Source organism: Symphodus melops (assembly GCF_947650265.1).
Source record: "Symphodus melops genome assembly, chromosome: 5".
NCBI classification, from domain to species: Eukaryota; Metazoa; Chordata; class Actinopteri; order Labriformes; family Labridae; genus Symphodus; species Symphodus melops.
This window is the reverse complement of record NC_136695.1, coordinates 27,864,216-27,877,181: the sequence shown is the minus strand read 5'-3', so window position 1 is coordinate 27,877,181 and position 12,966 is coordinate 27,864,216. Positions and strand designations below refer to the sequence as shown.

The window sequence follows — 12,966 nt, the reverse complement described above, 5'->3', positions numbered from 1 at the left end:
CATGCAGCCAGGCGCAGCTGAGGATCAGTGGTCGGTTTATCTCCAGCTCCTGCAGCCACATGTCAACATCTCCTTAGGCAAGACACATCCATGCCTTATGGCTTATAATTAAAAGACTACATCATATTGGCTTGGGGCAGATTTTTTTGAGCATCTCTTTTGGGGTTTTTATGCAGAACACTTGGGCATATAAACATTTAGAATCAAGAAAAGTTATCAAATAGTTCAACAAGTTTTCTTTCGCCATTCTGCATCCGTGAGTCCCCACAGGCCTCGAGACATGCGTAATATTTTGTGAGCCCAAATACCTGGAAACCGAATCATTCATGTCCAGAGTGACAGTTAATATACTCACACTGACGACCACAAGCCCTTTAAATCATAATAAATGAAGTACAACAAAGAGTAGTAAGAGGATAAAGGGTTATACCACACAGCTATGGAAAGCACTGGATTCTGTTTTAAGATTTTACCAGCAAAGATGACGATGTAATATATTTGATCTCCTGCTGTTTTAGCTCAACAGAATTCTTCAGGATGAATAAACTCACCTGACAGAGTAAAACAGCTGGAGTGCTCTCAAAGTGCAACAGAAGTAATTCCCAGTAAAAAAACTTCATGGAGCTCATTGTGTTCTTCCAGATCAGGGATATTTACCACACACAAAAAAGAAAAAGAATATTTTTGATAATAAAACAAACTTCAACCGTGCTCAATCCCTTTCAGAAACGTTCAGTCTCAGTAATATCACCTCGCCACCTAAACACACATAACAAGTCATAACAACAGAAGAAAAAGAGAAAAAAAGATGAAATGTACAAACATTTATTTGTAAGACACACAAAGACTACAAAAGCATCTGGAATGACAACCCACTCATGTAAAAAACAAAAACAAAGAAAACTCTTAAAAAATTCCAGATATTGAATTAGCTGAATCTACATTTGCAAAGTGTTCCTGCAATATTATTATATTGAGTCTTCTTATTATAAAGATTCTTCAACATCAATTCAATTCAAAGCACACAGGCACATGGGAGCTTCCCATTGGACGATACTGATGGACAATCTGATGTCCATGAAATAGTAAATACTCTCTTTTGGTTGAATGAGACGAATGAGACGAATGTGGGCTTTGTTACAAATCAACGGCTTTTCATCCATTTCACCTGCAGTCCGTTAAGAATCAATCTTCATCCAGCTGTTTGGATTCACACGACTCACTCCAGGCCGACTGATCCAAGTTTTCAGATTCCTCTCCAAACAGTACAACATAAAGTAAAAATAAAAATCAAGCTTTTCAAGAATAACTTCACAGACCACCGAAGTGCACGAGAAGAGGAAATATTCTTACGAGACAACAGCCTGATGAATCCGTAACGTGAAGAGAACTTTCACAATAAAAGGTTTCTAATGAAAGGAACAAGCACCGTGCTGCTGGATTCTTGACCCTTGAAAGCGGCTAAACGCAAAATGATTCCATACAAAATGATTCCATACAAAATGTGGTCAAACTGTCTTTTTTGACTCATGTGTGCCGCTTTAAATGTTTAATTAAGGGACACAGTGGTTAGTGCTCTGTACGGAGGCTGTCGTCCTCCAAGCGGGCAGCCCAGGTTCAAATCCGACCTTTGGTTCCTTTTTCGCATCGTTCCACTCTCTCTCCCTGATTTCCGACTCTACCCACTGTCCTGTCTCTACAATAAAGACATGAAAGCCCACAAATGAATCTTTAAAAATTATATAAGGGTTTTTGGATGGCCTCAGGGTTAGGTGGCGTCACATCGATTGAGATTATAGCCCTGAGACCTGGGTTCAAGTCTGACCTGTGGTTTGTCATTCCCCACTCTTTCTCTCTCTCTCTCTCTCTCTTTCTCTCACTCACTTTTCCAACTCTATCTGCGTCCTCTTTAAATTAAGGCAAGAAGTCCAAACATAAATCTTTTTGGGGAAAACTTTCAGAGCAACTTTTAAAATATTTCTCAGATGTTCTTTAGAGTTTAGTTTGATTTAATAAAAAAAAAAACTGAACCAGGTCAAACTGGAGAATCCAGCCAGGGTGAGCTACCATGTAGCTAGCCAATCACAGCAACTGTGACCACTCAACGTATTCTTGATTGTACCGCACTTTCACTACAACTTTCATTATTTGTAAATGTGCCTTTTTAATCATTTTGGGATTAAAATATAATCTTGGTTCTGCATGTCCTGTCAGCTCAGACACCCTGTTGTTAGCGAGTTAAGCTAGTAGCATAGCACAGAGCATGACAGTAGGGTGAAGAAGATAAAATGGGTAAGTTAACACATCTTATCGATCCGCATCGAGGTTTCGCTTGAATTAGCGTCAAATTTGGCCAATTAGCTTAAGCCTGATTTATACTTCTACATGTAATCTGTGCCGTATGGTTTGTGAAGCTCTGGACCCACATAGAAGCGTACGTACACCCTCTCAAAAGAGTGACAACACACTGAACCAATGCAGACTGCCGGCCTTATTGTCAACTGGTGTTTTGGTTACAGGCGGAGCCACGTAGAGCGATGCAGAGACGCACACAAAGATGGAGATGGTCACTCTGGCAGAGATTTGATGCAGAAGTACAAATCAGGCTTTAAAGTCGGGACATTTCACCAGTGACTCGACTGCTTCTCTGGCTCTCGTGCATTCACCGCCTACGATGATTGTGAATCATTCCCCTCCTCTCCTTGACGGTGAAAGCCGGTGTTCTGCTTTCTCACCATCTCGGCATAAAAGCCGGCTTTCTCCAGCAGCTCGTCATGACTGCCCTCCTCTTCCACCCCCCCCTCGTGAAGCACAATGATGTGATTGGCCTTTTCCACCACACTCATCTTGTTGGAAATCAACAGCACGGTGCAGTCCTGGGCTTGGTCCAGCAGAGCTTGGTGGACCTGATGAGCACAGCGATGACTCTGTGTTACTGTACATGTAGAGAACGGTTGATAAAAAAATAAGCTGAATGGTAAAAGGTTCAAAGAAAATGCTACCTGGTATTCATTCTCTGGGTCCAGGTCACTGGTGGCGTTGTCCAGTATCAAGATTTGAGGACATCTGATTAAAGCTCTGGCGATGGCGATGCGCTGCTTCTGACCTCCTGACACCTGGCCTCCCTTCTCTCCGGCATCTGTCCAGCAGAAGAGCACACTGTTATTGTGTTTCCCTTTTTCAAGGGGGAAGATCAATCCACGCAGCTGAAGTACAATTAATACATTTGGTCCCGTGTCCACCAATCTTTTTTTTTTTCTCTCAGTTGTGTTTAATGGGTAAAGAGCGTGAGGAGCAGGAAGCGGCCGCCTGGATGCAAAGCGATGCAACATGTTTTTGAAAAGCGCTGTTAACGTCAACGGCGCTCTTTTTAAAAATGCACGATATTCCCCGTATTTTAGCCTCCGACGCATCGTATCTTGTACCCGCATCCTCTTCGCTCCGTGTCTGCTGGGGTGGGAAAAAAAAAAGAAAACGTTCTCAAACATAAAACATGTATAAAAGTAACGGAGCTGTACATACAGCGGCCACTGTCAACAAACTGTGTGTAGCACTTTTGTTCTCGCCGAACACTTCATGCATACACTCCCGAACGCATCGCTTTACTGAAAAACGCTAGGAGGACACGGGGCCTCACTTTGTCATATAGTGGACATGTTGTATGTATAGTAGGTTTGGGTTCAGGACGCTTCATTAGGTGATCTTTAAGGATCCACTCACATTAGGCCCAGTTGTATTATTATGAATTGTTTTTGCTAACACGTACACAGAGATAATAAAATAAACAATAAAACTATAAAGGGTGTTAAATAAATCTACAGTTGTATCCACGGAGGCTAAGTTCGTGGTTCAAACCTGTTTCGTATCCACTCGACAGCTCCACGATGAAGTCATGCGCACTGGCCCGCTTGGCCGCTCTGATCATGTCCTCGTCCGAAGCGTCCTCTAAGCCATACTTGATGTTCTCCCGCACGGAGCGGGCAAACAGCACGCAATCCTGACTCACCACGGCGATCTACAAAACCAACGAGACGGAGAGGAAAAGTTTGTGAGTGTGTGCCTGTCACAGCTCGGTCTGGGGGAAAAAAACAGGCAAAACATGTGAAAGAGTCCTTAAAATTCTGCGACCAAAAAAATATTTTTAAAAAAGCAGCGTCAGGAGAACATTAAAAAAACAGGAGCGCAGCAGTGAAATAACCACCACATGTCGACCTGCGTGAGCATCCACTCCAGAGAGGAGGAGGGGGAGACAGCTCCCTCTAACGGTTTGAATTTGGACTGCAGTACCCATTTTAAACACTAGGGGTCAGAGTTACATTCAGAGTTTCTAAACAAAGCAAACGCTGCCTCTTGGATCAACACATTCGAACCCTCAAAAACAATTCTCCGTAGTCCTACTGGTTAGGAACACACAAAGAAGAACATGCCTCGTGACTACGCACCTTGTCATGTAGGTACTGGTCTTTGTAGTTTTGGAGCGGTTCCCCGTCCAGGAGGATTTGTCCTTCTTTGGGCTGGTAAAATCTCTCCAGCAGCTTCACACAGGTGGACTTCCCTGACCTGTTCAGACCCACGAGGGCAGTGATTTGGCCCGGTCTGATGTCCAGAGACACATCCTGTTAGAGGGGAGGAGTAGAGTGAGTTAGTAGAACAACTATACTACGATGGGAGAGTATAAAAAAAATACACAGCAGATGAACAGGAATACAAACTAACCTTGAGCACAGGTTTGGTTTTGTCATTGTTTTGGTCCTCCGTCTTAGGATAGGAAAATGACACGTTTTGAAACTGAATGTGTCCCTCAAGTCTTTCAGGCGCTAACGTGCCATCGTCGGGTACTTTAGGTTTGCGATCCAAAATCTCAAAGATCTTCTCAGAGCCACCGATAGCCTTTCTGACCTCGGGGTAATAACGCATGACAGCCTGAGGGGGGGGGGGGGGAAGGTGAATGTAAGAGGTTCAAATTGTCTAAATCATTTTTCTTTGGAGTAAAATGCAGGAAAAGTTGGATCAAGGACGTTTCAGGCCCGTCGCTCACCTCAACAGCAGAGGCAAACTGTAGCTCGTAGAGGACAAATGACACCAGGTCCCCACTGCTGACCGTACCCCTGGTCACCAGAGTCCCCCCATAGTACAGAATACACACCTTCAGGGCCAGAGTGGTCATCTGGGAGAATACAAAGAACGATCCACATGTTACACATTCATTATTGAAGCCTGCTGGCTAACTACGTGCCCGCCTCAACACTGGAAGGTGTCGCTTGGTTGAAGAATGCACTTACGCTGTTTGCCCAGGTGGAGGCGGCATACGCTGCTGCTTCCTGTTTATTCAGAGCGTACGTGTCGTCCAGCTGCCGTCTGTACCTCTCCGTCTCTCCGTCCTCGTTGGCAAAGCTCCTCACCGTCTTCATGCAGGAGAAGGTTTCTGTGGCCACCTGGTTGGCCTTCGCCAGCGACGCCTGAACTTTAGCAGCAATTTTCTGGAAATGTGGATTAAATCGCATTTATGACTTTTATAAATACAGTACAACTTCAAGTAAAACCCCGTGATCATTTAAGGCCCAGTCCATTTTACTAGCCGGGGGTTGCTGCAGGTTTCGACAAATACAGGCCGCTCTCATGAAGAGGCCTCTAAACAGGAGGTGTTGATCAGTTTGCATATGAGCCATATCAACATGTCTGCCTCCCTCTCTCCCCACATGCAGCAGGTCACACCAGGTCATGATTTCTAATTTCTTTTAAATTGATTCTCTAATTGTGTCTTTGCTGTGCAGACGTTTGGCATTGACGTCTGTCCCACATTTATATAGATTTACCACATTTAAGTCCCGGACTCTTAATTAAGTTTAACACTGACTTAAAGACATGGCCACGAAAAAAAGTCCCAATTTTCTTTGAACAATATGTCACTTTGTCTTCACGGTACAGCGGACACATGGGACACGAGTTGTTCTTTTTCTTTAACCTCAACAACAAGGTAAACATGTTGTCAGTAAATTATTATTATTGCCCATAAATACAAAGAGAGGAGAATTCTGTCTGTTATAAACATGTAATTAAAGGCTAATAATTACTTTCCAATTAACTCTATTGAACACCTTATTATTATTATTATTATTATTTTTATGATGTCTGTTTGTGTTATTCTTAGGACTGTTCCTCGTTCTTATTGTTTTGTCGTTAGTCTCACTGTTGTCTTCATATCATAAAAAAAACTCCTGTCGATATCTGTCTCTAACTCTGACACCCTTCTGCTGCAGACCTTTGTGCTGTTTCATCTCCTGCATGTGCAGCTCCAAAGACTAAAGGTGATGTTCGGGGTGCTGCTCTTTACCTGGTGGAAGCTTCCGGTGAGCTTGGGTATGACCCAGATGATGGGCAGACCCATGCAGGTGAGCAGGGTCATCTTCCAGGACTGGCTCACCATGAAATACAGGAGGAAGCCAAAACGTCCAGAGTACCACATCAGGAGACTCAGTTTCTCGCTCAGGGCTTCGCTCATGTCGTTGGTGTCTGTGGTGATGCGTGACACCAGTTCACCTGAGGAGGGAAAAAGGAAGGCGAGCGTTAACCTTGTGGCGTACGCAGCAGCAGCAGCAGACGAGGATTTACATTTTCCACACGACTCACCTGTCGGATTTTCATCAAAGTAGGCAATCTCCTGCTTTAAGACCGTCTGGAAGACATCTTTCTGCACCAAGGTGTGGACCAGGCTCATGGTGATGTTGTACATGAGGTCGCAGAAAAACTCCAGCACAGCACTGACAAAGAAAACAAGAGGACCCGATGCAGCGTGAAGCAGCCCGGATGTCAGCACAGAGATGATCTGAGCAGCGCACAGCAGGGCGACGAGGCCCCGTTTCTTTTTTCCTCACTTACTCATCCATGACACTCATGTTACAGGAGACACTTTAATTTACACGTCTGAAAAAGGAGTGTAAAGAAGTTTAAAGTGTTAACTGTTACATCCCACACACACACACACACACACACACACACACACGCTCTAACTTCCTCGCCATGTGTTAAATATTTTGCGTGACACAAAAACACAACAATCAAAGGTTTACTCTTTTTTTTCCCCACAAGGGTTTAATCACCTGCCGATAGTCAGAAGCGTCATGGTTGTGATGGCCTCTGTGAAAGCATCCGGTGCTTCTTCATTCAGGATCCAGTCAGCCACACGACCCGTGTACTGAGGAATGGCCATCTCACCTGAGGGCGGAAGATCACACTGTCACGATATTGATCTTTGGGAGGCAAGCTGTCATAACTCATTCATGATGCATCAGGTTCACAGACTTTTGAAAGAAAGAAAAAAAAAAAAAAGACAGAAATCAAGGAGAGCTGAGTCGACGTCTGATTTACCGTAAGAGGAGAAAAGAACGAGGAACAACACGGCGACAAAGCGCCCCACGTAGGGCTCCATGTATCCCAGCAGTCTGTTCAGCGAGGAACTGCTGTCGTCTCGGTTCTTCTCAGACGTCCCCGCCGTCCACAGAGACGACAAGTATCGTCCCCAAGAGAGCAGAAGAGACGACACGTACTGACTCCAGTAGAGCCACGCCACCAGCGTCACAACGTAACCCTGCAACACCTGCGACACAAGTACGACACAGGTTAGAGAAAAAAACGTATATTACTCTGCAAAGTGTTTGAGTGTTCACACTTTCTCTTTGGAATGGTTTGGTTTTGGTTTCAGTTTTACTCCAACTTAGATTTTTTTTTTTTTTTTGCCACCGATAATCATCATGAAGTCTTTTAAATCGAGCAGGTTATAAAACCTTCACATGCAGGAAATGAGATCACAACACAGAGAACATGACAGCAACTTCACTTTCATCAGGTAACACTCCGGGACTTATGGGTAGGAAAAGGCAGGGATCGACTACACTTCGTGTCGTGTACCCGTGTTTGTGCTCGAGCATCAGCTACCGCACCGCGATGAAGCCGACCTCTTCCAAGCGGCGCCCGGGCCGAGGACGCGGAATGCACAGACCTGAGCGCTCACACTGGACTAACGAACTGGACTTTGACCTCAAGTCACTGACTCTGTTTACACTCCACCTTTGGTATTCAAAGACCCCACCCACCATCTCTGCCAGGAACCCTTGAGCAAGGCACAGGGCCACATTATTGTGAATGAGCCAGATTTGCTATCGGAGGAAAAAAAACAGCATAACACGTCATGGTGACGGAGCCCCAGCCTCTAAATACAGACTACCACTGCGAGGTAACAACCAAAAAGCAGCCACCCACCCTCTCCCAGGAGTGCCACCCCCACACCGCCTCCATGGTGGGCTGCCCCAGGATCCAGAGCAGGGTGGCGTACACGGGGAAGTGGAAGCAAAGGACTCCTAAACTCTGCAGGCCTCCAACGCTGCTCATCCAGCTCCCCGGGTAGTTGAGGGCGAGGAGAGCGAGGACGGCAGCCCGGGACGAGCCTCCTCCCCACAGAGTGACGAAGGGATGGGAGAGGAGGACCGGGGAGAGCTGGGCCAAGCGGACGGCTTGAACCACACACACATCCAGGCAGACGAAGAGCAGCGGGGAAAAGGAGCTCATTTTGTCCATCGTGCACAGGTGGTCTGCAAAATAAAAGTGAAGGAGCGAGTCAGAGGCATTCAAGTCAACCAAAACTTTTACAGCACGAGTTCTACACTCAGGAAGAACCAGCCGAGATCAACAGAAACACGTTTTTAATGAGCGAAGGAAATCGAATCATTTAGAAGAGCTGTTCTGTTTCACTGAGGTGTCTGTTTATACTTTGTTGTACGTTTTGTGTTTGGAGAGAAGTCTGTTCCCTCTTGGGATATCTTAAATATACATTTGAGGGGGAGAAAATGTGCAGAGAATACAGCTGTGTTATATACTTTGCTGGATACTCAGGCAGGTGTATTCCTTAAACAAACTCGAAGAGTTGGGAAAGGAAGAGATGACGAACTCATAAGAAAATGGAGTGAATGGATGAAAGGAACCAGAATGAAATAAACAAACATTAACTAAGAGAGCGTTGAAAGGTCGGCTGTAGCTCGGTCTGTATGGACCAGAGGGTCGCTGGTTCAAGTCCCAGAGCGGAGCAGAAGCTAGTCTGGTAGCTGGAGAGGTGTCAGGTAAAGTGAGAACAGCATGTCTCAAATAACACAGTGGAAAACTAACATTTCCTCTCATGGGGTTGTAACAACATAACAATCAAATATCTTGTTTTCTTATCCACATTTTTCTCCGCTTACCTTTTCCTCTGTCCTTTACTTTATTTCTTAAATGTAAGTATTCGTGTCTGTCACACACAAAATAATGTAAAAGCTGCAATTAAAGTCCTAAGAGTTTCACAGGTGAATTCATGCACACAAAAAAAGAAATGATAGAAAACCACTGTGGACAGAAATACATCAAATGTAAAGGTGAATGAGAGGCCTTCGTGCCCTTGATTTAAGAGTCTCTCTGCTGTTCAGCTTTACTTTCATTTTCTTCCACCCGGCTGATTTCTTTGAAACAGGTTTGGTAGCAAGCCAAAGAAAAAAGAACTTCGTCGAAGAAACAAAAGAAGGAAAACAACAAATTAAAAACGTTAAAAACACAAGATCACTGTCAGTGTTACTGAGTCAGAATGGATGCAGATGTTTTTCTTATCACAGTCACAGTGTTGTTAGTCAGCTCGGTTTGCATCGTTGTCATTTTTTTCAAATCCAACTCACATTTGTTCACGACGAGCAGACGCTGATGTTTAGGAGGCTTGGTAATCCTCAGAGAAGGTAGAAAAGACGATCAGACTTCACCTAATCAACTGAATCCTCTGTTGAATGTGAGCTACTGAAACACGCAGCGAGCTCAGGCTGTCCAAGAGAAACCGAAAGTAGTTTTTGAAAGTCGTGTGTGGTAAGTCCCCTGTGAGTGTGCCATGATGGAGGAGGACACACACTCACATGTGAGCTGACAGGAACTATTACAGGTCCTACTTTCATCAAGATAACTCACAAACACGCCACTGTCTCCATGTTGTGAATACCTAACCTCATGATGTGTACAGTAGAGAGGTAATATGACACGTCGAGAGTAACAGATGGTCCCACAGCGCCATCCTGTGGCCAGATTCCTTATTGTCCCACAAAGAGGAAATCAGTTTAGTGACATGAGCACAAAGAAAATAAGATAAATAAACAAAAACATCAAAAGTCAAATCAAAACAAAAGAAATCACGACATGAACTGAGGGAAATTCAAAGCATCCAGTAAGAGCTTTCAAAGACATGAAGCAAGTGTTACAAAAAACAACTGCTGTCATATTTAACCCCAAACATAGATTTAAGGAAGCCCTGCATGAATTAAAATGTACATGTTAAAGTTAGACGGACACAAAGAAAGCAGGGATATAAAACATAAATGTGCATTGTAAACTAAACCTAAAACAGTTAGTAGGTGCAGGTAGCTGAAATAAAATTAGACCTGTGTGTGAAGATAAAAACTATCGACCTTCTGAAAGCTTGTGTTTTTTTTGTGTATTTACAGTTGTGTCTCAAAGAGTGCAAACATGATGAAAACAGACATTAAACAGTCAGTGCAAAAATTAAAAGTGAAAATGAAATAAGTCTGAGGCTAACGCTTATAGGACAGCTGTGCAGATGAAAATAAAAATGAAAATGTGTTGTTTGCTTTTCCTCTGCCATGACAGTGAGGTGTGTCTATAAAAGAGGACTTCAATCTGTGTAGAGCAGGACTGTGAATGTATTCAGACATGTACATGTAAAGAAGAGCAACCTGAGGGTTAAGGCCACTGTTAAAAACATCAAAAACTGACATTAAAACTAAGATGAAATTGGAAAAACAGTTAAAAACAAATAAAAAAATAGAAATCATTTGAAATTTCCCAAACTATCAGAAAACTTGCTGCCCATAAGGGAGCTGTCCTTTTCTGTGTTGAGAGCCAATAAGACTAAAACCTAAAGATCTAAAGATCAGAAACGTTGAACTTCCTGATAGCTTCCTTCCTTCCTTTGCTTTCATGTCAGGAGGAGGATGAGCAGAGCTAAATCTGTTCCCTGTGTGTTTTAAGAAGAAGCCCCCACAAATAACTCGACCATAAAACATGTTTCCCTTTGTGCATACTTTGAAATACAATTATTGACAGATTTATCGTAAAGGAGAGGTTTGTTATTTAAAATAGAGCCACTTAAGGTGGACAGATCACCACATGTGAGAGTTGCAGATGAATCAATAACGCAGCACTTTACTGATCAACGTTGAATTGACCTGCCAGCAAAATAACTTGTGGGAACAAGATAATTATTTATGTCGCACAAGATAACAACATGTAGTTTTAATTGTGTTGCCCACAGGTTGAAACGTGCGCACAGGGGTATTTACTTTTTGTATTGAATTGTATTTTGTATTTACTTTTTGGGACCTTGAGGGATCCGTAGCCACAATGAGCACAATAAGTAGTCAAATTTAACATGTACTTAAAATCAAAATTTAATAGGTGAACAATGATAGGGATAATTTTATTAAATAATGTGTGGGCTACTTTTACTGTTTAAATCTAATTTATGTACAGTTCGCTCAAAACAATTAAAATAGGTCAGGATAAAAATAAGAGATATTATGACTTTAACTTGAGTATAGTACTTTAATGTATTATTATTATTATTATTAATATCGTTGTCATTATTATTAACGTTGTCACTATAATTATTATTATTAATGCATCTTTAATCTGAGTGTGAATGAAAGGATTCAACTGTTGTTTTTCCTCTCGGTCGCCAGTGCGCATGCTCAGACATGGCAGCTGCCAGTGGAAGCTGCAGAGAGAGCAGACAGTTAAGTAAATATTGATCAACATAAACCGTGAGGCTGCTGCCTGAGTGTACAGCGGATGAAAGCTGACATTTATTCTGAATGGAGCCGACTGCGGGTGTCCGGGACGTTTTTAAATGTTTAACACGATGTAAAAGCAAAACGACGAGTCATTTCAAAAAAAAGAAAGAAAAAAGGGTTAGTCTTTGTTTCAGCCTGCGAAATACACACATGTTGGCATTAGTTACAAATAATGTAAGCAAAAGGATTACACGGATTACTACCGTTTGGACTTACCTGTATCATGCATGTCAGACCTTCAAACCCTGATACAGTAATCTGCGTGAGTCCGGATCGAAATACGAGTCATCAGTGTTTAACTGAACTACCTGAATGCAAGTCGCTGAATATTTGTTTATAACGAAGTTGTTGTTGTTGTTGTTGTTGTTGTTGTTGTTGTCTTTCAGCCATTGCAGCAATGGAGGAAGTTGGTTTCCTTCCCAAACCCACCAATGAGCTCCTCCCAGTTCACAGAGCCACCACAGTCTCTGAGACTTTTGGTTTGCACCACTTCCCCCCAGGTGAGCTCACACTCTCTGCTTGTTGGTTTGTTTGAATGTAATGTACATTATACATAGGGGCTGCTAAATCTTGTTTGGGGGATTATTGTATACAGAGGGGGGGGGGGGGACAGCGGGTGTGTATTGTAACTAATGTCTTGTGTCCTGCCTGTCTGTATACTGCTACTGGATGCCTTGAATTTCCCTCGGGATCAATAAAGTATCTATCTATCTATCTATTAACATGTCTGGTGGTCTAGTGGACGGTGGACCCACATATCTTTCAGTCTGTATGGGGTCTACACACTCCTAAATCCCTTTTATTCACACAGAACACCTTTCTTACATCATCTCTAATTGGTTCGTTTTCACTATATATGCAAGAGTCGTCATACATGTCGCTGTTTATATCAGATGCTGTTTATCCTCAGCTGGATGAGCCACTTAACAAAACAGAACAGTTATTGAAGTTTAGACACCACTGCACACGTTTTTAACAAGATGCACTGATGCTTTTTTTGTATTTATCCAGAGCATCTGCACGCCACTGGTACGAGCAGGAGATCTGACATGCATACGGATGGATCGTCCAGAAACATTTCCAACTCAGAAAC

At 43.1% G+C, this 12,966-nt stretch overlaps 1 protein-coding gene and 1 long non-coding RNA gene across 3 annotated transcripts; one reads left to right on the top strand and one right to left on the bottom strand.

Annotated features, from left to right (window-relative positions):
- Window positions 1-813: 813 nt before the first annotated feature.
- On the bottom strand, window positions 814-12,126 carry LOC306824235 (antigen peptide transporter 1-like). 2 transcript variants are annotated; one of them, XM_079344301.1, is made up of 13 exons: window positions 12,090-12,126; window positions 8,260-8,588; window positions 7,369-7,597; window positions 7,101-7,215; window positions 6,631-6,761; window positions 6,335-6,540; window positions 5,283-5,480; window positions 5,039-5,167; window positions 4,717-4,923; window positions 4,443-4,616; window positions 3,856-4,015; window positions 3,003-3,139; window positions 814-2,906 (listed from the first exon to the last, which is right to left on the bottom strand). In XM_079344301.1, exons 1-13 carry the CDS (start codon window positions 12,100-12,102, stop codon window positions 2,670-2,672), a joined length of 2,265 nt encoding a protein of 754 aa, XP_079200427.1. In that variant the 5' UTR covers window positions 12,103-12,126; the 3' UTR covers window positions 814-2,669. The 2 variants fall into 2 exon arrangements, with proteins under 2 accessions (XP_079200427.1, XP_079200428.1); XM_079344302.1 differs by lacking the exon at window positions 12,090-12,126 and adding an exon at window positions 9,699-10,067.
- Window positions 11,899-12,942, top strand: LOC306824237. The gene is made up of 3 exons (XR_013779116.1): window positions 11,899-11,943; window positions 12,260-12,373; window positions 12,885-12,942. It is a non-coding gene; the product is annotated as an uncharacterized lncRNA (long non-coding RNA).
- Window positions 12,943-12,966: the final 24 nt, after the last annotated feature.